This window comes from Cebus imitator, unplaced genomic scaffold, assembly GCF_001604975.1.
Source record: "Cebus imitator isolate Cc_AM_T3 unplaced genomic scaffold, Cebus_imitator-1.0 Scaffold156, whole genome shotgun sequence".
In the NCBI taxonomy this organism is placed as follows: Eukaryota; Metazoa; Chordata; class Mammalia; order Primates; family Cebidae; genus Cebus; species Cebus imitator.
In genome coordinates this window covers 1,155,193-1,182,242 of record NW_016107471.1, presented here as the reverse complement: position 1 = coordinate 1,182,242, position 27,050 = coordinate 1,155,193, and the positions used below count along the sequence as shown (strand labels likewise).

Sequence of the window (27,050 nt, the reverse complement as noted above, 5' to 3'; positions counted from 1 at the left end):
TTTGTTCCTGCACATGGCATAGCCATTCCATCTCAGACTGACTCTGAACTAGGCTTGCAAAAAAATTGCTTTTTGCAGAGTGAAACCTCTAGGATGCAGTATCATTTTTTATAAGTTTAATCGTTTAAGAGAGTGACTGGAGGGGCCTGTCAGAGAAATAGCTTGGTGTTTTGGCTCTTTGAGAAAATACTATCTTATTGCTAATTTATCAATGCATTGGATTAGGCAATGAGATATTCAAGGTTTAAGCAAAAATGTTTAAAAAATTCCAGCTATGGTGTTGTGGTAGAGTGGTTTTGAAAGAAAGAAATGGGGTAAAATATTACTAGAAGAAAAACACAACTGGGTAAATTCTAACTTTAGTTAAAAAAAAAAAAAAGTCTTAATAAGGATAGAGGTCACTTTCAGCATTCCAAGATTTCTCTGCTAGCTTCAAAAGTAGTTGGGAACCCTAGATTCCAGCATTCCCTCCACCCCCAAAACATATGCAAAAGTTTGGAAAAAATAAACGAGACTGTTAGACATAAGCGGATTTCCAGTGTTCAGGCTTGGAATTCAGTGATCCAGGTATGATCATTAAAGTTAGTTTGAAAAGCTGACATTTGCTTTTCCACAAATTATTTCTGTAGTAGTATAATAAAGAAAATCACTCATTATTTTTTACTTGTTAACTTTATACCTGCCTCTGGAAAGAGGCTTGAATTTAATCCCAAACTGCTTATCTTTACCAAGTTATTATGTCTTGATTTTCTGCTTCCACAGCCCTGTTTATTTTGGCTTTGGCCTCAGTAAAGATTATCATCATTAATATCAAACAAAAACATTTTAATTGCAAACACACCAAGGATTTCATTGGAAAGCCCAACATGTAATCTGTAGCAGTGGAGGTCACATCAAGTCTTTGGGAAATATTTGCTTTATTTAATGAAGAGACTTCTATAGGCAAACTTATTCCAAACAATTTCTCAAGTTACCCAGCTAAGAGAGATAGAGAGGATTTGGCTTGCAAAGACTGAATAAAATCCATCAACATGTGAAGTCCATGAATTAATAAAAGCATTCTGCTGTTGAGCCATTTATAACACACATCTTACTGTAAATATATGCTAAATTATAAATTAAATGAGCTCACCTAATCAGTTACATTATTTTGTGTTGCATAATAAATCTGAATTTTAAAAATATATGTGTGCATATATACATTTTAGGGAAAATCCCTATTGATTCTTAGGGAGAACATTATGGGGATCTAATAAGCATAATTAATGGGCATAGACACTACCCAGACATATGTACACATGTTTTGGTTGGATAATTTGAAATGCTTCACCACTTTTTTTTTTTTTTTAAGTTACTACTATAATTTGGAGTTCACTAGCTAGCCAGTCTTAAGAAAGAGCTTTTGGAAAACAAATGTCAAGGAGAGCCAAATTATTCAACAGACCATAAAATGTTGCTTATTAATTTCCTAAGGCAACCTGGGCTCAGTGGAATGAGCCTGTAGTCCCAGCTACTCGCAGGCTGAGGCAGGAGGATCACGTGAGCCCAGGAGTTCAAGTCTGGGCAACAGGGACACACCATCCCTTAAAAAGAAAAAAAAAAAGGAGGAAAGAAAGAAATTGCCAATGTGCCAAGGAGTCTCTTTCATAGAGCATGATGGTTAAAAGCACAGGCTTGAATGCATTGATAATTGCCTGTCTCCGAATCCTGGCTCTATGCAGTACTTACCAAGTATAGGAAACTCTGTTCCAAGAATCTTCTGTAAAGTAAAAGCAACAATGGTACCTCTCTGATCTGTTGTAGGATTACAAGTTAATATTTAAATCCTAAGAATGGCTTATTTATGTTGTTTCTGTTCTCCTTGTTGTCAATACTTTCCCCAGCCAGAGCAAGCACAGGCTGAAGAAACTATGGCTTTTGATGGAAGAAAAGGGTCTTAGATTGACCAATGAAGAAGAGAGCTGGTATCTAGTGTTTATTTTGTGCCATTTTGGCTAAGCACATCACATGTGTTATCTCAGTGAATGTTCACAACCTCAGAAGGAAACGGGACTAAGAATGAGCAGGGTAGCCCTAAATAGTGGCAGCCTGGATTCCAGCTAGGTAGTCAACCACACACAGGCTCAGCAGTTTGCATCCACTAAATCTCCCACCTGCTTCTCCCAAACCTTTAAAAGAGATTGTATATCAATGTCAGCTTTCTCTATGAATCTTTCTGCATATTAAATGTAGAAGAAATCTGAATTTTCCATATACCCAGAAAACTAACTATTCACCCCAGGAAAAGGCCTTCTTTTCTGAGAGGAAAAGGAGCTCTGTACCTGCAGGGGGCGCTGTCTGTGGTGTTATCTGGAACTTAGGTGGTCAGCAGGAAGGTCCAGCCTTCGGAGGGTTAGGAAGCAAAGGGTGGGCTGGGAAATACTGAATCCGATTTGATTTTCACACCTGCGAACTGAAGACTAGCTGTTGGGGAGGAGGAGGAAAGGTAGAGGTTTAGGGGTGAGGGGAGGGAGTGAAGGTGCCACTTACAGAATCTAAGAGAGAAGTCGCCATTCAAAAGAAATGGCTTCCTGCTCTCCTCGGCCTCACTTCCCACTGTGTTTCTTGGTGGTCGTTTCTTCCTGAGGTTACAGGATAAACAAACCTGGCACACGTTGTAAAATCCGCATGGTGAGGAGCTCCTGGGGCTTCAAGCCTCTCTGGGGCTTTGCTGTTTGGTCCGGCTAAGAGGTTTCATGTGTGTTGTTGTTGTCTTTTGCCTTCAACCATTGAAACCTTCCCTCACTTGAAGCAGCCCTCCCTTCAAAGCAGCCCACCCCACCTCGAGAGACAGACTGCCCATTTCTTTTATCTTTTGTATTTGGAAAACAAACTCAAGCCAAACGAGGCATTGAGGATATTCCAGTCTGCTAAGGACCAGTCTAGTTCAAGAAAACTGGGGAGGAGGCCAGAGGGCCGTCCCCAGGCCAGTGCAGCCCGGGGAGCTCCAGATCCACACGGCAGGACAAGAGCCACCAGGGAAGGCTAAGAAGGAATGCAATTGGGGCTAAATCCGCTGAGGATCTTTTCGGGAAATGACTAGAGTTTTGGTGTGGTAATTTCTTGCAACCAAATTTTCCTAGATTGAAAATTCCATTGTTAACTTTGGTAAGTAAATCTCACCCGGATCTCCAGGTATAGGAATGTAAAAACAGAAGGAAAAAGATAAAAGGAAAAAGGACAGATTTCTTCTGGGCACTACTCGCTTCCAATTACAAGTGTGAGGTATATGGGAGGTAGAAAAGTATCCAGCTTAACTCAGACTAAGGAAAACCAATTTTCCTCCCTTTCAATTGGCCTTAAAGAAAACACCCAAATAAATGGGCTTGTGTGATATCTAAATTAAAATATGGCTCCTCTTTATTTTTGTACACATGCCTCCAAACATATTTTTTCCAGTTTCATCAAAATTAGGACCCAACTCTGTTCATATAGAAACTTCTTTTTAATATTACAATTCCAGGATCCTCGCACATTTTATATACATCATTCCACATTTAAAATATATTTCTTAGGTTTACATAAAAAATGAAAGTGCTAAACTATTTACAAAAATACATTAAATACCCCTAACATTAAATGCAACGTTCCCACTTTAGACAGGAATGAACTTCTTTTGAATATGGCACAAAAGGATCACTGTAATAAACGTTAATGTATTATAAAACCAAACAACAACAACAACAAAAATAATAAGGAGGCTAGACCTAAGCCACTCGCGGTTCAAAAAAAAATAAAAGCCCAAAGCCGAAAGGCTTTTTCATTTGAGCGTGCACAACAGTTTTTGAAACGTTTCTTTGTGAATATGTCTCTCTCCCTTTCACCAGCTTTTCGGTCTGGGTTCCTAAATGTTAATGTAACGTGACCTAATCTAAAGGATTAGGCCAGGAAGGGTGGGTGGCTTGGATCTTCCTGCTGCATGGAGAAGGTCTCAAGCGCCGGCCCAGTTACTTCTCCACCACCTCCTCCACGCAGGGGAGTTTGCGTTCCTCCGAGGAAATACTGTCCACGATGGAAGAAAGACATCGAAGGCTGCTCGAGGCTGACGAATCAGTACTTGCTCCTCCTGTGTGCAAAAAACAAACACACAAACAGTACCCAAAGAAGGAAAACGAAGCAACTCCGCGCCCCACGCGAGGCCGCTTTGGCGGCTCAGAAGGGCCTGGTCCCTAGGCGCAAAGAGCGCCCTTTGTGCAGGGCGCGTCCCAGCTCTGGTTTCGAACCCTCTCGGCCCGAGCATCCTATTCCCCTCCCGGACTTTCTCTGGTGCGGCCCAGAGCCCTTTCTTTTGCTTTACCTTCCTTAGCCGTTATCACGAGCCCCCTGGAATGATCGGAAACACTTGGCCACTGGGAGCTGCAGGTGCGCAGGAAATCCGCACCCTCAAGCTGGAGGGAAAACCAAGGCAGCAGAAGATTAGGAAAGAAACGTCGGTTCCGGGGGTGGGGGTAGGGGGAGCTTTCCTGCTTCCTCGGGCCGGGTACGCGTTTCCTGCCTGTTGCAGGCACCCGGTCTTCTTGGGTCACTGGGGGTTCATTAGAGAAGGAGCGGGAGGGGCGGGCGAGCACGGGGGAAGGGAAAAAATACCAAGCAGCTGGAGGTTAAGGCCCGGAGGAAGGCGTTTAATCAGCCTTTGCATTTCCCTGCCCCGGGAGCATCTGGGCTTACATTTTCTTGCTTGTGTCTGTAGCTGAAGGCGTCCACCCCAAGTTCCTGCATTTTCTCCTGCTGATCCAGCCGGTGCAGCAGGTCCTGCAGCCGCTCAATGTAGCTGATGGCGCTCCGCAGAATCTCCACCTTGGGCAGCCTCTGGTTGGGGTTGGCCACAGTCCGCCGCTTCAGTGCCTCGAAGGCCTCGTTGATTTTCTTTAGCCTCCTCCTTTCGCGCAGGGTGGCGGCTTTTCGCCGGTCAGTGGGGGCAGATTTTCTCTTGCAGGTCTTGCAAGCCCAGATAAGACACTGGCCGGGGCAGTGGGGAGGCTGCAGACCTGGGGGCGCCAGGACATGTTCCTCTCCACTGCTGTCGCTCCCTGCTTCCGGGGGCATTTGGTCTTGGCAGGGGGACAGGGTACCATCACTCCCTGGATACAAAGGAGAGCCTTCTGCCACTTCTAATGGCTGCAGAGTAACATTTTCCCCATCCAAGTAGAAGAAATAGGAGCCAGTTTCAAAAAGGTCCATCATCATGTTCTCCTCCTTGGCCTCTGACTCGATCTGAACTGAGTGATGGACTCAAAAACCCAGAGGAACCACCCAGATGGCATTTAATTAGTCCAGTGACATAAGTCGACCCAGCTTTATATATAGTAGCTCCTGAAACTCAATCCAACTTTTAGCTGTCATGGAGCATCCGTCTCCCAATGTGATTGCAGTTAGAGCTCTCTAGAACATCTAGTTTGAAAGAAAACTGAGAACTGTCACCTCCCAGAGTGTTGTGACAATCTATGTGCAGACCAGGTTACGCAGAATTAATCACATAATTTAAACAAAGGATTGAACACTTCCATTTTGGGCATTTTAGATACTAACCTGCTTACAGGACAACTTCAGAACAACTGGGGATTAACATTGCCCTATTCTCCTCCCCCTGTGCTCCTCTGAATTCTAAGTATAGACCCATGATGAAAGATTTCAAAGGCAATAGCCATTGCTCCAAAATAGCCTAGTTAATATTTGCAGAGTGGTTCAGCTCCTTTCTCTCTCCTGCCTTTCAAAAAGATGCTATTCCTGTGATTAAAACCATTACAGTCCTTCAAAGGTTATACATGACTTTCAGGCTTCAGCCTCAATAGAAGCAGGTAAATCTCTTTCCTCTCTTTTACTAAGGCTGCAAGGTGATTTGGGAGCTGGAGGGGGTGGCTGAAGAGTGCTCACAGCCCATGATACTGGATGAAATGATTCCCTGGGTCCTTCCATGGAGACTGTCCTTACTATCTTTTTTTTTTTTTCCTTGGGGGGGCAACAAGGATCTGAATTCTGTACCCTTCCATTTGTGGAGCAGTATTACATATGAGGTAGAGGGTGGGATAGAGGATGGGGTTGCAATACAAGTAGTAACTCCTCCTTAAAAATAGTTTTAGTGAAAACAAGACTCACACCACAGCTACTTGATATTTCAGCATTTACTTGTGGTCCCCTTCAAGGTGGCTCTCTTATGACTCCAGTTCTGCACACTGTGTGCTCACCACTTTTTCTATTGCATTCTCACTATGCATTGACTGCAAATAATTTGTTTGATGGGATTTAAGTGAGAAAAGTAGCAACCAAGGCACAGACAAGGAAATAGCATTTTTTACATTGCAGCTTGCCCATGATCCAGTAGACACATGTATTGTTCTTTGGGATAGAGTACAATACAAAGGTGAAGTGCAGGGGCCCTGGATTCCAAAGAACTCTCTTCAAGTCCTACTAAGGTTAATTTCTATGTATATATCCATAGGTAAGTACTAGATCTTGAGTATTCAAGATAACAGTGGTTGCCTTACGGAGTTTTGGTGAGGATTCAATCAAATAATACCATGCATGTGAAGCATATAGCACTTAGCTGCTTGGTGAACAGTAGTTATCAATTATAGGATAAAGCCATGCTAGGCCAAACACACATTTCTATGAATGAAATAAAGCATAGCTGTTGGAGAGTTGTTTTTTTTTTTTCTTCCATCCCTCTGTTTTGTTGTTCTTTCCTTTCCTTTCCCTTTTCCTCCTAGAGCTCTGGAAGGATTTCCTATCTGTAAGTGGCCTTTGGAATGACAGTCAACCTTGGTTTTGGTCTTTATAGTCAGTGCCTGAAAAACTACATGGAAACATGGAATCTTATTGCTCTACCCCAAGGAGTGATGATTATAAGCTGTGTTCTTTGTGACTTCATTTTTAAAAATGAATAGAGCAAAGATAATGCAGGAAATCAACTGTCAGATAATTTAGATAATTTTTAACTTAAGTCGCCTTTTCCAGAAGATGATTCTTTACAGTTTTTATTGAGCCACAGACTTAGGATGTTAAGTTTTGACATTTTTGGCTGTTTTTGTTCCTTACCAAGTTTAATAACCATTCTTAGATTTTTGGAATGATAGGAAGCAGAGAGAAGAGTTATAAGAGGCCAATACATCTCCTGTGACTTTTTTTTTTTTCTATTTCTTGGTTTCTTGGTTTTCTTGGTTTCTTGGTTGCTCAAGTCAGCAATCAAAACTGCAGATTGAAAGTTTCAGCAACTCAGGATATAATCTAACATCTATTATAGAAAATCAGCTTGTGCTCTTAACCACACTTTACGCTGTCTCATAAATGTAAACTGCAGATTGAAAGTTTCAGCAACTCGGTATAATCTAATGTCTATTATAGAAAATTAGCTTCTGCACTTACCCACACTTTATGCTGTCTCTTGCAAATGTGAAGACAATTTGAAAAGTGAACTAAGATTATTATGATAAAAATCATTAAGATCATGAATATTAAAATGACTATTTTTTTAATTCAGCATTTATTGGGTATCTATCAAGTGCCAGATAGTGTCCTGGGTGCTAAGGATAAAACATTAAAAAAAAAATCTCTCTTCTCATGGAGTCTGAATCTAAAGTGGTGAGTTAAATTAACAGATCAAACAGGAGAAATAGCCTTGGAATTGGGATGGAAAAGGCCTAGATTATAGTCTTTTGAGGCCAGTGAGGATTTAGTCAACCCTACTATCTCAAATCCTCAGATGTTTCATCCATAATATTGGTATGATGACAAAGGACATCCATATTCACAGGATGTTATAAAAATTAAATTTTTACAAATATGAAATCCACTTGAAAAATGTAGCATTCTCTCTAAAAGTACTTTTATTATTGGAATTAGTATTTTCAGAGGAGAAAAATATCACTACTAAGCAATTTTGAAGCCCAGGTAAAGAAATAACATTTAAGGCATAACCATTCTTAGACTCATCACTGATTTTAAGAGGTATCAGATAGATGTTGGAAAGCCTGCACATCATAAGCCTGCTAAAAAATATGAAAGTCCACCTTTTCCTTTTTCTGTTTCTTTCATTCAAGTGTCACCACTGGAGAAAGAGCCAGTATAGAAATGTAGAAAGAGAATTATTTGTTTAAAAAAATGTACATAAAGCTTTGGGATGATGATCAAGAGCAACTTCTTAGGCAAGGGTAGCTTTTATTGGTGTAAATTCAACCTTCACCTATTGAATTGTTCCTTATTAAATTATAAATCCCCTTTTTCAACATGGTCTAGAACTCAGAGCAGTAAAGTTAGTATGAGTGTTCACCTTGGTTTAAACAGATTTTTCCCCCTTTTTTGTTGTTGTTTTGAGGGTTGAGGCCAGGAGGTGGGAGGAGAAAACAAGGAAATGCAAGCTTGGGAAAGAAACACCGTTTATTTGATTAGGTCAACGGGAAAATACGCACTGATTCCAAACTACTAACTAGTGAACTCTTGGAACTCAAATTGTTTATAAAATATGAGATGCCTGTAATTGCAATTATATTACTTCTCAGTAGAACTTGGAGACACAGACCTTGGCAAGTGGTTAAATCAGGTTTACGTAAACTGCAACTATTTAAAGCTTGGAGGCAAGCTTTAAATCGTTCAAATTTTTTTGAATTATGAAAAAAGTAAATGATAATAAGGGAATAATCGTATTAACATTAATAAAATCACTCCAAGGAAACTAGAGTTCATTCATCATAAAATCTGAAATCAGGTTAGTGATAGAATTGGAAGTTTTCATGTAGTTTATCACCCCATTGTTCTTACTTCCTGCTTAATCATCTATAAATGACTTTTTTCCCTTCTTCTAAAAAAAAAAAAAAAGGCTGAGTGTTTCCCATTCTTTTCTGTGGAAAGAAGTGGGAGAAAAAGTATTATGGCTAGCTCATATCAGTAGATTTTAGCTATGAGTCTTTGGAAGGGTTGCATATATGGTAGAAAGAGAAGAGAGCTTTGGAGAAATAATCTGTGTTCTAGCCATTCTTAAGTATGTGTTTCTAGCCATAGTTTCAACAAAAAACATATACATTATGTGTATCAGGCTTGCTTTTAGCACTAAATGAAATAATATATGCTGAGCCCATGGTGTGGAACATGTACTCAACAAATATTAATTCTCCTTCTTCTACTCAGTTTGTAAAGCTTCTGATGGAAAGAGTCATAGTGAATTCATTGAAAAACCTAGATTTGGTGAGAAAGATGTTGCTGATAAATTTGGACATTTATTTGTGTTAAGGTAAAAATATTGAAGCTAGTCACTCTAGTAACAGAGTTTATTTATACGCTCATTACATTTCCAGTTTACTGGGGGACAAAGATACTAACTAAAAGTCACACAAATGAATAACCTAGTTAGGAACTTTGAAAGAAAGGAATGTAGTTCTGTAAGGGTGTGTAACAATAAAATCCCTCCTGAACAGGAAACTGGAGAAAAGGATGGTTTGGGAACAGAAGTTCCTGAGACATTGTGGTGGTATTTCTAGGGAACAAAGTTCAAGTTTTTGGAAAGCTTTTGGAAAGTATCAGGATGATGGTGAAAGTCAGAGGAAGCTCAAGGAAGAAATAGACACAGAGACACAGATGTGTGTCAGACACTAGTGAAGAGATTTGTGTTGGTGATAGCTGGGGGATTTGGCTACATAGTCAAGCTTCAAAGAAAGCAGATTGAGCCATAGCTGAAAAATCAGAACTGAGGGCCAGATCGAACATGATTATACTCTTTCAACTATGAAAATATAAGAAAGAAAAGGGGGTAGAAGAAAGGAGAGAAAGAGAGAAGAGAAAGAGGAGCCAAAAAGAGTGAACAGAACGCAGGCTAGCCCTCAGGGCAAAGGGTCACCTAGCAAGGGCAGAGAGTAGTCATAAAGAATAGACGATAAAGGAGGAGCCCGCTGACTGAAAGGCAAAACTCAGAAGAGGCAGATTAGTGCTTTCAATTTGTGACAGCTAAATGAGTAACATGAGCTTCTGCACCTGTAATTTACCTAATCGGCAGACAGTTTGTGCCCAGAGATTCCCAAACACTGTGGTAAAAATAGTTTTGCACTTAGACCAACAGAACATTTGAGTCACTTCAGAGGACCTGGGGGAGGGGCATACCAAGCGGAGGAAAAGGAAAGATATTAAAGGCGAATCCTCCGCAATCTTCAGTAAATGGCCGTGAGAAGTTATGCATAGAAATGGGGCTGGGCCTAGATAAGGAAGGGCTTCGGTTTCCAGGCCCACCATGAAACACCCTTTTTAAAAGAGCACCAAGGAAATGAGCCTAGATAGAACACGCGAGGGAGGAACTAGCAAGGCTGCTCTTCAGATAGTTCAAGAAACACATTTTTGCTCTTTGCTCTCACTCCCAATTCCAAAAATCTGTGTTCAGTCATGTACTGAGCTGCAAAACGATACTTAAGGAGGCTGCTGTTCATTTCTTAAATCTTAGGCATAATTTACAAGGAAGGTGACAATGAATGCTGTTCTCCCCAAGAAACTCATATTTCTCAGTGCAAAAAATGAAGGCTTGTTCATTATTCTGCACCTCCCTCCCCCTGCTTTTATTCAGATATCTGAATTTAAGAGTAAAATTTGGGAACCATTCAAATTTTTTCCGGGTTAAGTATTCCTTCTGGTGAGGGGCCAACTGGCAAGGTTTGCTTGGGACTGAGCAGGTACCCAGGAGGCCAAATTTTCAGTGCTAAAACTAGGGAAACCCTGGACAAGTCAGAATGAGTTAATCACTCTATTTCCCAGAAAAAGCCCATAGAAACTAGCATACATCTATTAGTAAATAAGAACAATGTACAGAGTGCAGGATATATAAAGTATAGATTTTTTTAAAGAAATTACTGTAATTATACATATGGGGTAGGATGATAGACAAAGTTCTACTAGGCCCAGCTCTGATACTTGCTAATCATTTGACATTGAACATGTTTTATGACTTTTCTAAACTTTGATTAGTCTATAAAATGAAAACACATTACTATATAACATTGCTTTAAAGATTTAAACAATGTCAATAAAATGTAATATATACTGCACAGAAACAATATTCAATACAAATTAGTATTATTTCAGCTATGACTGAAGAAAAAAATCATCCATCTCCTTGTCACCTCAATAAATTAAACCCTACTTTTTTGTTTTCTATATGAACAAAATTTTACATAATGTAATATCATGTAATGTGAATTTCATATTACATACTTTTAATTTAAATTTAAGTACAATGTAACATTACATGTATATTGCCTTTTTCAATGAAAATATTATATGAACATTTTTATGATACTACATACAACTAATATTTTAAATGTCCTAAATTAATGGAATGGTTTTCCTATGATATTTAAGTCTTTTAAAAATGAAACGAATCATGATATTCAGATGACCCCAATTATAGTGGTGCTTGGTAAGATAAACAAATGTCTCTAGTATAGTATGGTTAGCCAAGTATTTTGTTACTGCCCTCCAACTGGCTGGTTATGACATATTGCCCAAAATGTTTGGTGCTTTAATGCCTGTGTCAGGATCTACTGTGACAAATAGTCACCACTGTACAAACACATTTTTTCCGTAAAGTTTCCCTACCAGTTTGGAAGAAAAAAGTTGTTTAATCAGGTATACACACGTATCTCACACTTTTTTTGAAAGTCAAGACATTTTTTTCTGTGGATAATACATGTTAGCTTTTAGGTTAGTGAGTGATAGAAGTTAAAAGTTATACTGTGTTTAAATTGCATATTACCTGGAACCTTTTAAAGTACAGGCATTACATGTTCAACATGTCACTGGTCATATAAAATTAATCATATTAAATTTTATTTTCCCTGATTTTTTTATGATTTGTGCTAGGTGTTGTCATATTAGAAAAGACTGGCTGTGTAATTTTACAATATTAGTATGGCCTTTTCATTAAATCATTTAAATAGATTTTTTTCACTTTCTTGTATTTCAGCATAATGCTATTGTGAGATTTAAGCTGCTTCTTTTGTAGCAACATAATGTTCAAGACTTGGTACTTTCAGAGAAAAAAGAATAAAAAGTAATAATATATACGTTTTTTATTTTGTAAAGTTGTAGCCATTATTCAACTCTGAAAAAAAATAAGTTGCAGGCCCTTATATGTTGAAGTACTTTAAATAAATGATTTCATTACATCTTCACAATACTTTACCAAGCATATTATATAATTGATTTCATTTTAAAAATACAGAAAGCAAAGAGAAGTTAACCTATTTGCCCATGATCACATGCTATACACTTAAACCTTGTTCATGTGGCAGTGATTCATACAATTAAAGAGAAGCTTTTCTTCTGAATTTCCTTACAGTGACCAAAAGAATCGTCCTCCACGGGTTACCTTAGAGGGGCTTTGAGTGTTTATTTGAGAAACTTCAGGGTAACTTCTGCTTTTTTTGTTTGTTTGTTAGTTTTTCAGTCACATGTCCAAAAGAGGCATGTTGGTAGCTGATGGCTGAGATTTGGACCTACGTATTTCCCCATTAGCAAATAATGACACAACGACATTTTCCATGTTCGCTACTATGTAAAGGCAGTCTGTCTCAGAGGTCACAAAATAGATGTTCATATGAAGATGCTCAAAACACATGGTCTGTTTCATTGTTTTAAAACACACAGTGAGAAGAAAAAGGAAAAAGATGGAATAATTTAGCGCACCATTATAGGGCTATCATAAGTGAACTTGGGCTTGAAAGGGTCTTTTCCTTCTCAAAATGATGGGCACAGTTTGGTCCAAGAATTACAACATAGGCTGAGGGTAGAATTCCTTTCTAAATTTGTTTCCAAGAAAATAGATGAACATTTTCCAAATACTAAGTTATGCAATACTCTTATGTCCTGTTTTTCTCTTTCCCCCAATTAGTGTGCTCCACTTACAGTAGTTACAAGGACTAGGGTTGAAAATGACCAAGGGATCTCAGCTGGTAGAAGGTGTCTAGAACCAATACACAGATCCTCTGGACAACTAGCCATATCTAATGCTCATTGATAGGAAAGTCTTTTCAGATTGGACATGACATGTTTTGAGGATATTATTATCACTTGAAATTATTGAGGTGTCTTAACTATTGAGAAGGCTAAATGTAAATGTGGTTGATGGAGATAAAAGAAAAAAATAAAAACAAATACTGATCTTATCTATTTCTTCAAAGCACATGGAAAAAGACATTCCAGGATCTTTTGGAAGAGCAATTTAGTTTTTTTAGTCTCCCATTATTTAGATTTGCTGAAATAAATTACACTTCAGTGTAATTATTTTTGCTATATTTGGTTTATTAACATAATTTATATTGAAATTTAACAAATTATTTTATGTAAGCCATTTATAAAGAAAGCCTTTATTAAGAAATGTCTTTCATATAAAGTGTTCCTAAGATAGAGATGGAATACACTTGAAATTTTCAATTCGTGTTAAGCTTTTTTTTAATGAGATTTGATAATCAGAAATTTAAAAAAACACGTATTTCTACTCATTTGTTAGTTGACAGAATAGAGAGAATTTAGTTTTAAATGGGATTACTACTGAAAGAGTCTGAAACAAAACATCTTGGTTTGTTAACATATTTTAAACTCACTTCGCAATAAGTTGGCTTGGGCTTGAAAGGGTCTTTTCTTTCTCACAATGATGGGCACAGTTTGGTCCAAGAATTACCATATAGGCTGAGGGTAAAATTCCTTTCTAAATTTGTTTCCGAGAAAATAGATGATCATATGCTTTTGGAGATCAACAAAATAAGGAGCTTACATGGCCCATAGTAAAGCATTCTGTTCTGTGAAACACTTTAATGTGAACTGTGACAAGCATGACTCCTATGATGGATATTTGGCGAGGTACGACGATCTTGTCATGCAAACAAGAGCTTATTAACATGGTTTCCTCAACTCCACTTCTCACGTCCAAATCCTCTAGGAATTGACACCAACTGTCCATTTTGACACTTGTTCATTAATTTTCTTTCAATAGAACTATTCTCTGCGCTCAGCTGTTGTAGCAATTTAAGATTTTACATACTTTTCTGATATGGCTCTTTGTTGGACATTCCTTCTGTGTTCAGAGGACCAAATAACACCAGAATTCTAATATATGTCACAGAGTCCTTAGTTCAGTTTGCCACTTGTTCCATTACCCACTCTCAAAAAGGGAACTTTAGCTTGACCTCTTAAAAAGTGAAAAGAGCAAAATCAATTAGTTCTCTCTATCAAGACTTAATGGTCATGACAGCAATAAATCCATGCCAATACCTCCTTTCCTGACCTGAATCTTTTCACACACCTGTCCTAAGTAAATCCAATAGATCCCTAGTTATAAACTGCTTACAGAAAATCTTTTTTTATTCATTTCGTAGGCGTGTGTGCACACCTGCGTGAATACTCTCATTTCACAGCCATGACTGAAGCACTAACAGATTGCAGGCAACAGATAATGATTATTGTATTCCTTTGTGAAATATGCTCGACTTTGTAAATTTTTATTCATGATCGGAAAGAACCCTCATTTTGAGGACTGAAGGGCATAAAATGAATAATATAAGGAATTACTGCAGATGTGTCTAATATTTGTTTTGTAATAAAATAAAGTTGGACCGTGCAGTGGTACGATTTTTCCATGGCACAATATGCTCTTTTCTTGTGTGTCAGCTTTTGTTTGGGGTTACTGAGAATCATCACATCACAAAGAAAGAATGCAAGAATCAAAGGTTGCTTTGCCCTTTATCAGTCTGTTGTGCTGTTCCTGGAAATGTTTATATTTGACGCTTGCCAAAAGGCAGCAATTGTTTTGTGGTTGCTATGCTTAAAAATGATATAAGTGCAATAAGTGATGCTTGATTGTTTCGATATCCTTTTACTGTTTTGTTCAGATTCGTTAATGTGCTTTAGTCTTTTAGATTTTGAATTATGATGCAATAGCACTAAGAACATATGCTGCCTTTTAGAAAGAACTAAGTCATTTCCAAATATTAATTCTTTAATCTTAAGTATATGATTCTAGAGTATCTAGACTTCTTATGTTCCCAAACTTTATTTTTACTTCTTTGAGGATTTGGTATTCTAAATAGTTTTCTAAATCTCTAATAGCAGAAATTTTTCTTTAATCTTATCCATGTCAGTTCACCAAAAAGCTTATTTTTTGCCTACTTTAAAGAAAATCCCAGACTTCCCAATGGAATAAGTTACCTTTGGAAAAGCAAAGTGATGATTAAAATCAGCTTTTGGATATATGATAATACTGTAACACTGTTTTTGGTGGTGATAAGTTACTTAAAGAGTTTTATAAGTACATCATCATAGCAGTAACCTCAGCCACAGGGAAAAAATGAAGCACAATCTTACAAAATCTTATAAGATTAGCATGAAATTTTTCTGAGGGTGCAATAATTTAGATATACCTTCAGAAGTGCACAGCAAGACCTTTATAAGGCTCTGAGACTCTGGGACTTTGAATAGTCTCTTAAAGACAAATAATGGAGAAAGAAACGAATGAGAGTGATAAGGAGGAGGAAGAGGGAGAGTGTGTGCAAGAGCGGGAAAAGCTGTAAGGGGGAAAGTGGGATTGTGAAGCCATTCTGAGTTCAGAATTGACCATTAGACTTCTATCAAAATCAACTCTTTAAAAAAAATCACAGGGTTTTGAAAATCAGCGCTTACTCTGGAATTATTTAAAATGCTTAAAACATTGGGTTGACACAGAAGGCTTTAGGGTAAACTACATCTCCTTTTTAGTGACTTGCTTCCTTGGGAATAAAATTTAGTGGACAAAGCACATAACTCACAAAAAGCTTGGAAGTTCTTGATGTTGTTTCCTAAGTTCTTCTACTTCAAAATTCAATCTGTAAGGAAATATTCATAAAGAGACTATTTGCAGAGTGTAGATCATCAAAGTGTATTCACTTTTCATAGCTTGTACTGATTGTAGTATCTGATTCTATGCTTACATATATCCTAAAATTAATCACATTGCCTTATGGTGCTTATTGTTCATACCACCCATTACATAGGGCAGGAAATAAGCAATAATCAATACAGATTACAGAAGACTATCTGTTTTAAGATAGATACTATGTAATTTTTGTGAGTGAATGAATAACTGATAATAATTGTCAAAACCTTTTATCATCTATGAGAAGGTTATTATTATTATTGTTTCTTGAGATGCAGTTTCACTCTTGTCACCCAGGCTGGAGTGCAATGGTGTGATCTCAGCTCACCACAACCTCTACCTCCTGGGTTCAAGCGATTCTCCTGCCTCAGCCTCCTGAGTAGCTGGAATTACAGGCACGTGCCATCATACCCAGCTATTTTTAACGTATTTTTAGTAGAGACAGGGCTTCTCCATGTTGGTCAGGCTGGTCTTGAACTCCTGACCTCATGTGATCTGACCACCTTGGCCTCCTAAAGTGCTGGGATTACAGGCATGAGCCATCACACCAGGCCTGAGAATGTTTTGAAATGGCATTTTGTTATTAGAATTTTAAATTTTGGACAGGGAAAATGTGGCACATATACACCATGGAATATTATGCAGCCATCAAAAACGATGAGTTTGTGTCCTTTGTAGGGACATGGATAAACCTGGAAACCATCATTCTCAGCAAACTGACACAAGAGCAGAAAATCAAACACCGCATGTTCTCACTCATAGGCGGGTGTTGAACAATGAGAACACATGGACACTGGGAGGGGAGCATTACACACTGGGGTCTGTTGGGGGAAAATAGGGGAGGGACAGCGTGGGGTAGGGAGTTGGGGAGAGATAGCATGGGGAGAAATGCCAGATATAGGTGAAGGGGAGGAAGGCAGCAAATCACACTGCCACGTGTGTACCTTTGCAACAATCTTGCATGTTCTTCACATGTACCCAAAACGTAAAATGCAATTTAAAAAAATTTAAATTTTTATTTCTATTTGATATTTGTTTAAATTTTATGGTGTTTTGCTCAAAAGGTGCATATTTAAATCAGTGCAAGACATAATGCTCATTTACTCTCTTTGAAAGTAATTCTGCCAAAACTTTTGTTTGGGCAGAAGTTCCTGAAACCTTTATGGGACCAAAAGTTCTCTACTCAAAATGCACTTTGTAACAACACTTCTTCTTTTTCTGCAGCTAAAATAGCTAAGCTTTAGACACAAGTCTAGCTGTCACAACCAAATTATAGTACACCAATCAGACCTTCATGCTATTGTTCTATAGGTGAGTATGATTATTTATTGACTATGTGTGTTAACAGCAGTGATGGGCTACTTGTTCCTAGTCACCTCGCTCCTGCATACCTGGCCATCTTTGATGTCCTCGGTCTCTGTGTCAATGAGTCATTGTTTCATCTAGCTGGCCTCATAAGTGTGAGGATCTCAAGACGTGGTTACTTTACCTTTGCTCACTCTACAAAAGAGTCATCAGAAGCTAATCTGTGTTGCTACCTTGTCACCTCCCAAACCTTGCTGATTCAGAGTTTGATGGGTAACTGAAGATAGTCAGAGCAGTATGGAACCCCACATGGAAAACTAATCCTTATCTCATCTATTTGTATCCTTCATGTTTCTTCTTTATAAAGCCTTTGATTTGTAGTAATACAAATATTTTAGTTTACCTTAAAATAATTTTGTAAAATATAAGAAGCCTGTGAAATGATCGCATTAGACTATATGGTGCAATTGACATAATCAGGACTCAGGCTTTCTTAAGTAATAATCCTGTGATCAATTTTATCAGAATCCCTGAGGGAACTTGTTCAAATTTGAATTTCAGAGATCCACGGCAGCCCAACTGAACCAGAATATTTCTGTAGATGCTCATAGAAATTTTGATGAGATTAAATGTGTCCAGCCTAATGGTTCTTAAACCTGGCTGCACAATAGAATCCCCTGCGAAATGGAAAATGATTAAAATGTACAGACACGGCTGAGAACTTTTGGCCTAGCACAATGCCCAACGCCTATTTTATGTTCAATGATTGATAAATGCACTCGAGTTAGATAAAAGAAAAGCCAGCAAGTGATTATAAACCCATCTCTAACTATAATATATGACATAAAAGGCATGAAAGGAAGATTAATGAAATTTCCAATCTAAAATTATTTTTATTTCAAATGGGAATGAACCTTGGCTATTAGTAAGCATAAATTTCTCTCAAATACACAGTTAAATGATTTTATATTAGTAGAAATAAGTATCATTTAAATTATAAATCACTTTGTACACTCTATGTAATACAACTCCTTTTCTTACATAAAGCTCTACTTTAAAACATGGGTTCTAGAATACAATGTCAAGAAGAAATAAAACTACAATTCAATTACTGTAAAGTCCAAATTCTCATACAGTGATAGAGATTATAAACACCAGTCTATTTAAATACTAACTGTGAGCCAATTATTATTTAAAGTTCTTTAGGTGTATTAACTCTGCTCACGGTATCCCTAGGAGATTTAATATCAGCCCCAAATCTTCATATTGTACATTTAAAGTGAAAGCAAACATACAGAAAAGAAATGCTAGGATAGGTCACTTGGCCTCACATATTGTTGTTATACAAATAATTCTTTGTTGGAATTAAATTTGCATAAACATATCTCAAATTATTATTGTATTTACTTTAGAAGTTAACATAATGACCTTTTCTTGGTGTATTACCACCTACCTTGACATACTAAAGTATGAAGTATTCTATTTCACTGTAATGTCTACTGCTAGATTACATGGCATATTGTTTAAAAATCAGGCTGGACACCATCGCTCATGCCTGTAACCCCAGCACTTTGGGAGACTGAGGCAGACAGATCACGAGGTCAAGAGATCGAGACCATCCTGGCCATCATGGTGAAACCCTAACTCTACTAAAAATACAAAAATTAGCCAGGCATGGTGGTGGGCGCCTGTAGTCCCAGCTACTTGCAGGCTGATTTGGGAGAATGGCTTGAATTCAGGGGGCAAATGTTGCAGTGAGCCGAGATCGCGCCACTGCATTCCAGCCTGGTGACAGAGAGAGATTGCGTCTCACATTAAAAAAAAAAAAAAAAAAGGAAAGAAAGAAAGAAAAGGAAAAAAAATCAAGTAATAAGTTCCTGTTTGGTGGAGTTAGATTGAAGTCAGTATGTAAACAGTTCATTAAAGTAAGTATGTAGCATATTTCTTTATAGTTTACCATAACAAATGAAGTGTAGCATTTCAAAAAAAAATTGAGGAAATTGAAAAAAAACGAGACTAATGAAACATGATTTTAAAAATAGTAATTCATTTTCTTAGAAAAGAACCCATAATCATGAAAAACTCAGCAAAACAAGCCTTTTATTACAACTGATTTAAAAATTTAGCCAATTTTTGAAAGGATTCACTTATTAAATATTTTTTATAAATTTCATTTAATTCAAGCCCAAGCCTTAAAAGCAAAATGGTCATACATCTAACCAATGCCATAAATCCCTCAATTATCTCAGTAAGTAACTTCATGAAATCTTGCATTTCTTTTAGTGACCATGACCAGAAAGAAAATGATTGAAAACATTACTCCAAATTGTAAAAAAGCTACCCTTTGGTACTAGAATTTAATGTGATATAATTTCATTTTCCTTTTTAGATTTTTCTGACATTTGTACAAATTATATAATAATTTTGTATTTTGTAATGATAAAATAAAATAAATATTTAAGAAAATAAAATACAAGCAGGAATTTAGGTACAAGTAGAAGAAGTGCATCTGGTAAATAAGACAGAATCTTAGTTTCTAGGACTGGGAAACAAGGCCTGCAGTACATTTACAGCAAGATTTTCTAGATGTTGATCTAAGAGTACTGAAGGAATATAATATTCTCCTGGATAAGGACTAAATTCTTTCCAGAGTGAGGCTGAGCTTTATGGTTAGATTGAGTTGCTTCTAAAATATAGAGATGAGGATGTTGGAACAGGAAACCAGGTAGCTTGCTCTCAATAATAAGCTTCAATTACCTGGGAAATTCAGTTATACAAATAAGGACTGTTAAAAGATAAACTGAGACACAATACAAATTTTAGAGTTTATTTGAGCAATCAGTGATGCATAAATTGGGGAAATACCAAATTGAAGGATGTCTTGAGCTCTACTAAAGAAATGCAAGTGGAAGGCTTTTATAGCATGAATGTGGAAACAAGAAATTGAAAATAGAGTGGTTACACTTACACAGTTGTCATATTTGGTCTATTCCATTGCTGGCAGCTTTTGATTTGTTGAACTTTTTTTTTTTTTTTTTTAATGATTCTGGCATTTACAATAAATGTCCCAACTTGTTTTGCTTATATTTGTAGTCTAAGCAAGGTTAAGGTTACTTTCAATGTTAACTGGGTTTGTTTGCTTAGAAATTTTTCAGACTGGTCTACATTTTATTTTAACAAGTCCTTCCTAGTTATAACAGATTATATTATAGGCTATTTTTGTTAAATGTGTTGTACCAGGAAGTAAGGTTACTGAAAGTAGTCCATTGTCCTAAAATTCAGGTTTAGTTTCTTGAATTCTTATAAATTGTGAAGAAAATGTAAATGTCTAAATATTAGGGTTGGAGGATTCATTGGACGTTAAACATCGATGAGCTATTATCCTGAGAAGGGTGAAATTATTTATGGACTTTAAAGGGAAACAAGGCCTTGGGACATACTAAGATTTATTTTCTCCATAATCCATTTTGGTTTCTGGTGATGAGGTTATATCTGACCTGATTCCATTATTTTCGTTGCCTACCATCATTTTTCCGTTGGTGGGTGATATTTCCTTGCTATTGAAATCTTATAACACAGACTGTGTTAGAAAAACCTGCATGTTTCATTGAGGTCTTGGTTGCTTCTCATCTCAATAACATATTTTTAACTTGTTTAGATAATAAACTATTTTAATATATTAAAGGGCAGTTTTCCTTTCATCATTTTAATCTTCAGAATTTTGAAACCCATTTCTCAGTTATTCATTCTTCTAGATGAATTTAACAGGCTTTTTTTTTTTTTTTTCAAATTTGGAACAATAAAATGCTATTAAGATTTTTAAATTAGCACATTAAACCTATGAAGTAATTGGAGAAGAATGATGTTCTTTATAATAGGCCTCTCTTACTTAAAATAATCATATTTTTCATTTCCCTATTTTATAGTTTTCTTCAGAAATGCACCATAAGTTTACCCTCTCAATATTTTATAACAGTTTGGACATTGTCAGTGAAATAATTTTTCCCATTATATCTTTCAATCATGTTAATTGGTTGCTTATGGTTTTTGCATATTTATTTTGCAGTCACCTGAATTAGATAATTTTTTATTACTTATATATTTTTTCAGTTTATTTATCTGTATCTTCTAGGTATGCATATAATGGTAATTTTGACTTCTGTTATTTTTGTTTACTTTATTACTGCTTTGGTTAGATTAGTGGTAACACATTTTTGGTATTGATTTTGATGATTCTCTGCCTCTAAAATCTCTTTAGTAGCCTAAATTACTTAAAACATTTAAAAAAGTTCATTCATGTACTCACTCACTGAGTTACCGTTTATTTAGTACTCTAAGGCACTGCAAAGGGTATTTATATATGTGTGTGTGTGTGTGTGTCTGTGTATATTTATCTATATATTCATAATCAGAATATGAGGGGCCATCCAAACCCATCTGGGTCTCTACTCTGCATATCACCCTGAGGAAGTGAGCCACCACTGAGTCTAGATGGTAAGTAGAATCTTGCTCCCTGCTGACCTGCTTCCCTGCCACTTGGACCTGCATGGTGCCAGTTCCTGGATTCTCTTTCGCCTTGCTTCACCTGCCTGTTATGATATGCTACCTCTTGCTAGTCTACTCTCATGTGTCCTAGTTGGGTTCACCACCTGTTGTTCGTTACTGTACTCTCTGGACCTGGTGTCTGCCTCCATGAATGTGCGCATTGGCAGCTGAGTCCAGATCTGCCTCTCCATCTCTACCACCTGTTTCAGCCCTGTGGGATATCTTGTTCCAGCTTTCTTCTGGAACTGCCTTACCCTACCTTTGTAGTCTAATTAGTTTTGATGAGATCTTTTAAAAAATACATCAAACCCATTTTTATCTCCTTAAACAATAAATTAATCGAAAGAGAAAAAAAATGTTTTCTTAAAGATGCAGAGGCTGATGTTGTAATATTTATTTTTGTTATATCCAGTGGCTATTGAAATATGTTGGATTTCAATAAATGGTCCCAAATTTTTAGGTTTTGAAGGTATATGTGTTGTTTATAAGAAGGTGTGTGTGTGTGTGTGTGTTTGTGTGTGTGTGTGTGTGCGTGCACAAAATAAGTATATCAGCCATCAATTTTGCAGTTTCTGGATTGCCGTAACCTGGAAAACCAAGTTTGTTGAAGTATCTATAAGAAAATACTGTTGATAAACTACTTTTTAATAAGTTGCCAATTATACAGAATTCCTTTTTGTCAGCTTCAGTTGTTTAAAGGCTCTTTGCACACTATCGATTTCTTGGTTACATTCTGGATAACTGATAATCCTGAACAAATGATACATTAATCACTGTATGCCAGTTTTCCCTGCTATTTCACCCTCATTTATCTTTGATCCAGAGGTGTTTGTTTGTTCCCTGACTGCAAGGATATTTTAGCATGTGTGAATTGGTAGGAAAATGTACTGTCACCCAGACAACATTATTTTACTTCTGCTTAGGCAAATTTTCTTTTTTTCTTTTTTTAAATATTTCTTTATTATTTGTGTGTGTGTGTGTGTGTGTGTGTGTGTGTGTGTGTGTGTGTGTGTGTTTTATTGCATTTTAGGTTTTGGGGTGCATGTGAAGAACATAGGTACACACATGGCAGCGTGATTTGCTGCCTTTCTCCCCTTCACCAATATCTGGCATTTCTCCCCATGCTATCTCTCCCCAACTCCCCACCCCCCAGTTGAACATATTTGTTTGAGTTTCTGTCATGTGTAAGATGTTATCTAAGCGTTACATGGATAAAATTATGAGAAACGTAGTCCTTGTTTACAAATAGTTGACAATCTAGTAAATGGAGAATGCCAGCGGATAAGAACCTGCAAAAACGGCTTCAGAAAGGTTCTAAGAAAGGCATTAGTTATTGAGGGAACTGTAGGAGCCAAAGCATCGTATTTGGGAACGTGTAGGATGTGTTTTAGTAAGCAATGAATATTCTAATTTGGTCTAGTTCTAGAAACAAAAGAATACTGTGGAAAGTTATTTGTAAAATGTGAGTTTAATTCAAAAGTCAACGAAGGGCTACCAAACAGATCAGTGAAATGATCATTGCTGAGATTTAGATTTAAATCTAAGAGTTTCAGAGCTTGAGATTTAAATCTGGCGACAAAGTGCATAGTCAGAGCAAACAAACCACAGAATTTGGTTTGGACCAAATGTATTCTGGAGGAGGTAGTGAATCAGAGAAAGAATATAGAACTAGATAGCCAAATACAAAGGCTGGCACTATCACTTACTATGTGACATGAGTAACTGAATTTGCATAAATACTATCCAGAAGCTTTTGTTCTTGAGAGAGGGCATAGAGTTAATGTGTATATACTACATCCAAGCAGGTAAGATCAGAGATATTATCATATATCTAGTGGCCTCCATGTAACAGAGCAGGGTATGTGGCAAACACTACAGGTTCTGAACCCAGACTTCTTGTATTCAAGTCTAGGCTCTTTCATTTAGTTAATGTATAATCTAGAGCAGTTTATTTAACCTCTTTTTGCTTTGGTTTCCCTATCTGTAAAAGCCATATAATAGCACCTACTTTCAAGAATTGTCATGAAGTTAATGAATTAATATTTGTAAAGTCCCTAGAAGAGTGCCTGTCACACGGACTGTGAATCATTACATGGTAATGATTCAATGAAGAAGGTTATTATTAATTATAGTAAATAAAATAAAAAGTAATATCAATTTTATGTGTATCACAATTATTCATATCACAATTTTAAGCATAATCTTTAACACATAAGTAAATAAAACTTCTGATTTAATAGTCCAGGAAGTCAGTGCTCATCCTGTTACCATTCATCAACTTTCTGAATGTAGTATACTCAGATTGATGAAACTAACTCTGTGTTCCAGTGGCAGAGTCCAGCAACTGAATTCATCATATCTTTCATGGCAGTTCACGAGGTTATAAACACTAAGTAAATAGGAGCATAATAAATTGTTTGGAAAGAACTTGGAGCATGTCAAGTTTTATTTTTAATGTTTAAAAGATTGATTGTTGGTGCTTTGGGAATGGAGTAAGCAAATTACAGAAGTAAATATTTTTCTCGGTATTGTACTTATTCATATAGAGAGCTTGGATTATTATTATTGTGAAAATAACCCATAAACACTTTAGGTCATTTATTTTAATAAATTATTAAAGTTTAAAATTTACCTGTGATTTTTCATTATAAAATTCATCAAACAAAAAAACTATAAAGCATAATATAATAATTTTTTTTACTCATTATTTAATTTTAGCAAATCTGACAATGTTGACAGATAGGCTTCAAATTTTAAAACAAAATTTACAAATGCATTAGAAGCCCTTGCGATTCCCTCACAATCTATCTACATACCTACATTCCTCCCTTGTCAAGGGGAAACCATGATTCTGATGTGAATTTTTTTCTTTTTTTTCTCTTTTGGCAAGAATCGCAGTTAGATTCTGATGTGAATTTTTTATAGCTTCATTCATTCCCGTGATTTTATATCTGTACCAAAATGGATGCATCCACAAAAAATGTACTACCTATTGTCTTTTTAAAACATTATACAAATGGCATATAAATATCTCGACTATTTTTTCATTTTCCTTCTGTTTAGGAAATTGTATTGGTTTATAACATACATAAAACACAACACAATCATTGTGTGTATACAAGTGTAGGCATTTTACACATGAATATGCCTGTATAACAGCACTCCATTCAAGATAGAGAACACTTTCAACATTCTCAAAATGTTCCCTTTGGTCTATAAAGTCAATTCCCCACATATACCATACTCCAAGTAGTCATCATTTATTCAATTTCTACCACTATGGATTAGTTTGGACTATTCCAGAATTTCATAGAATGGATTCTTATAGTAGGCACTCTCTTGTGTCTGTCTTCTTTCTCTTAGCACATGTTTTTTGAGAATTCTCCCTGCTCTTGTATTAGCAGTTCACTCCTATTTTATTGCCAATTTGTATTTCATTGTTCAAATAGACCACAACTTGTTTATCCACTCCTGGTGATGGTCATTTGGACCCTCTATTTTTGTCCATTATGAATAAAGCTGCTAAGAACATGAATACAATTTCTTTTCTGAAAGTGTATTTTAATTTCTCTTAGGTACATGACTAGGAATGGTACTGTTGGGTAGTATGGTAATAATGGTAATGTGTTTAACTTATGATAGACTGCCAAACTGTTTTCCACAGCGATTATACCATTTTATACTTCCAGTTCTAGCTGCTCCAAATCCTTACCGATGACTTGATATTTCGTTAATTTTAATTTTAATCATCCCACTGGGTGTGTAGTGGTATCTCATGATTTTAATTTGCATTTCCTTGATAACTAATGGTATTGAACATCTTTTGTATTGGTGCTAAATATCATTTGACATATTGGCTGTGTGTGTGTGTGTGTGTTTGTGTGTGTGTGTGTGTGTGTGTGTGTGTGTTATACTTTGTAAATATACATATATTCCAGAGATAAGTACCAGGCCTTGTATCCTATTACGTGTATTGTGAATATTATCTCCTATTCTTCCAGCCTGTGGCTTGACTTTTCATTTATTTTTCTTTTGTTTTTTTGAGACAAGAGTCTCACTCTGTTGCTCAGGCTGGAGTGCAATGGCATGATCACAGCTCACTGCAGCCTTGACCTCTTGGGCTCAAGAAGCAATCCTCCCATCTGAGCCTATCCAGTAGCTGGGACCATAGGCATGTGCCACCACAACTGGCTAATTTCTAAATTTTTTGTAGAGGGGGTTTTCCTGTGTTGTCCACACTGGTCTCGAATTTCTGGGCTCTAGTGATCCTCGCACCTTGGCCTCCCAAAGTACTTGAATTATAGGTGTGAGTCATCATGCCTGGCCTTATTTTCTTAATAGTGTCTTTTGAAGAGCAAGAAGTTATACTTTGATGAAGGACAATTTATCAAGTTTTACCTTGATGTTTTATTTTGGTTTATATTCTAAGAAACCTTTGCTTATTGAAAGTTCATGAAAAATTTTTCTTACTTTTGTCCCCATAAGCTTTATAGTTTTAGCCTTTACATTTAGGTCTGAGATCCATTTCAATTTAATCTTTGTGTGTATTATACGGTATGAAGGTGAAGATTCATGATTTTTCATACAGACATCTAGTTGTTCCAATACTATTTTTGGAAAGACTATATGTTCCCTGTTGAATTACCTTATCATCTTTGTTGAAAACCAATTTGCCATCTGTGTGCAAGTTTATTTTTGGACCTTGTTTTCTGTAAATGAATCTATAGATCTATAGTGTAAATCTTTCATCTGTGTTCTATTTTAAATTGTTGTCATTCTAGTCTTTCACATCATCTCCATATAAACCATAAAACTAGTTCATCAATTTCTTTTAAAAAGCCCTATGGACTTTTTATTGATGTTTCACTGAATCTATAAATAAATATGAAGAGAATTAGCATCATAACAATATTGAGTTTTGAATTTATGAAAATGAATTTTAGAGAAACTTATTTGCATCTTAATTCCTGTCATGAATATTTAGTGGCTTTTAAGTATATCAATCTTGCACATATTTTGTTAGATTTATCCTAAGCATTTTATGTTTGTGCATGCTATTTTTAAAATTTAATTTAATTTAATTTTAAATTTCGGTATATCTGTGCCGGAAATTCATGTTTGTTAGATAGGTAAGCCTGTGCCATGGTGGTTTGCTACACTTATCAATCCATCACCTAGGTATTAAGCCTCTCATCATTAGCTATTCATCCTGATGCTCTCCCTCTCCCCTGGATGCTATTGTTAATGGTATTTTTAACTACGATATTCCAGTTGTTCATTACTA

The 27,050-nt window shown here is 36.5% G+C and overlaps 1 protein-coding gene and 1 long non-coding RNA gene across 2 annotated transcripts; one reads left to right on the top strand and one right to left on the bottom strand.

Annotated features, from left to right (window-relative positions):
- Window positions 1-3,465: 3,465 nt before the first annotated feature.
- MYF6 (myogenic factor 6) lies at window positions 3,466-5,442 on the bottom strand. Its single transcript, XM_017543476.1, has 3 exons — window positions 4,708-5,442; window positions 4,337-4,427; window positions 3,466-4,105 (listed from the first exon to the last, which is right to left on the bottom strand). The coding sequence occupies exons 1-3, from the start codon at window positions 5,224-5,226 to the stop codon at window positions 3,987-3,989; spliced, it is 729 nt and encodes a 242-aa protein (XP_017398965.1). The 5' UTR covers window positions 5,227-5,442; the 3' UTR covers window positions 3,466-3,986.
- A 245-nt stretch (window positions 5,443-5,687) lies between these two features.
- LOC108314552 lies at window positions 5,688-22,821 on the top strand. Its single transcript, XR_001829530.2, has 4 exons — window positions 5,688-5,837; window positions 17,141-17,227; window positions 21,634-21,715; window positions 22,797-22,821. It is a non-coding gene; the product is annotated as an uncharacterized LOC108314552 (long non-coding RNA).
- Window positions 22,822-27,050: the final 4,229 nt, after the last annotated feature.

Bases quoted from the DNA above. Each gene is read 5' to 3' on its own strand.
- MYF6 (XM_017543476.1), bottom strand. From the start codon at position 5,226: ATGATGATGGACCTTTTTGAAACTGGCTCCTATTTCTTCTACTTGGAT. The intron at 4,428-4,707 runs GTAAGCCCAGAT...TTTTCCCTCCAG, and splicing joins ACAGACACAAGCAAGAAAAT to CTTGAGGGTGCGGATTTCCT. The intron at 4,106-4,336 runs GTAAAGCAAAAG...TTTTGCACACAG, and splicing joins CGTGATAACGGCTAAGGAAG to GAGGAGCAAGTACTGATTCG.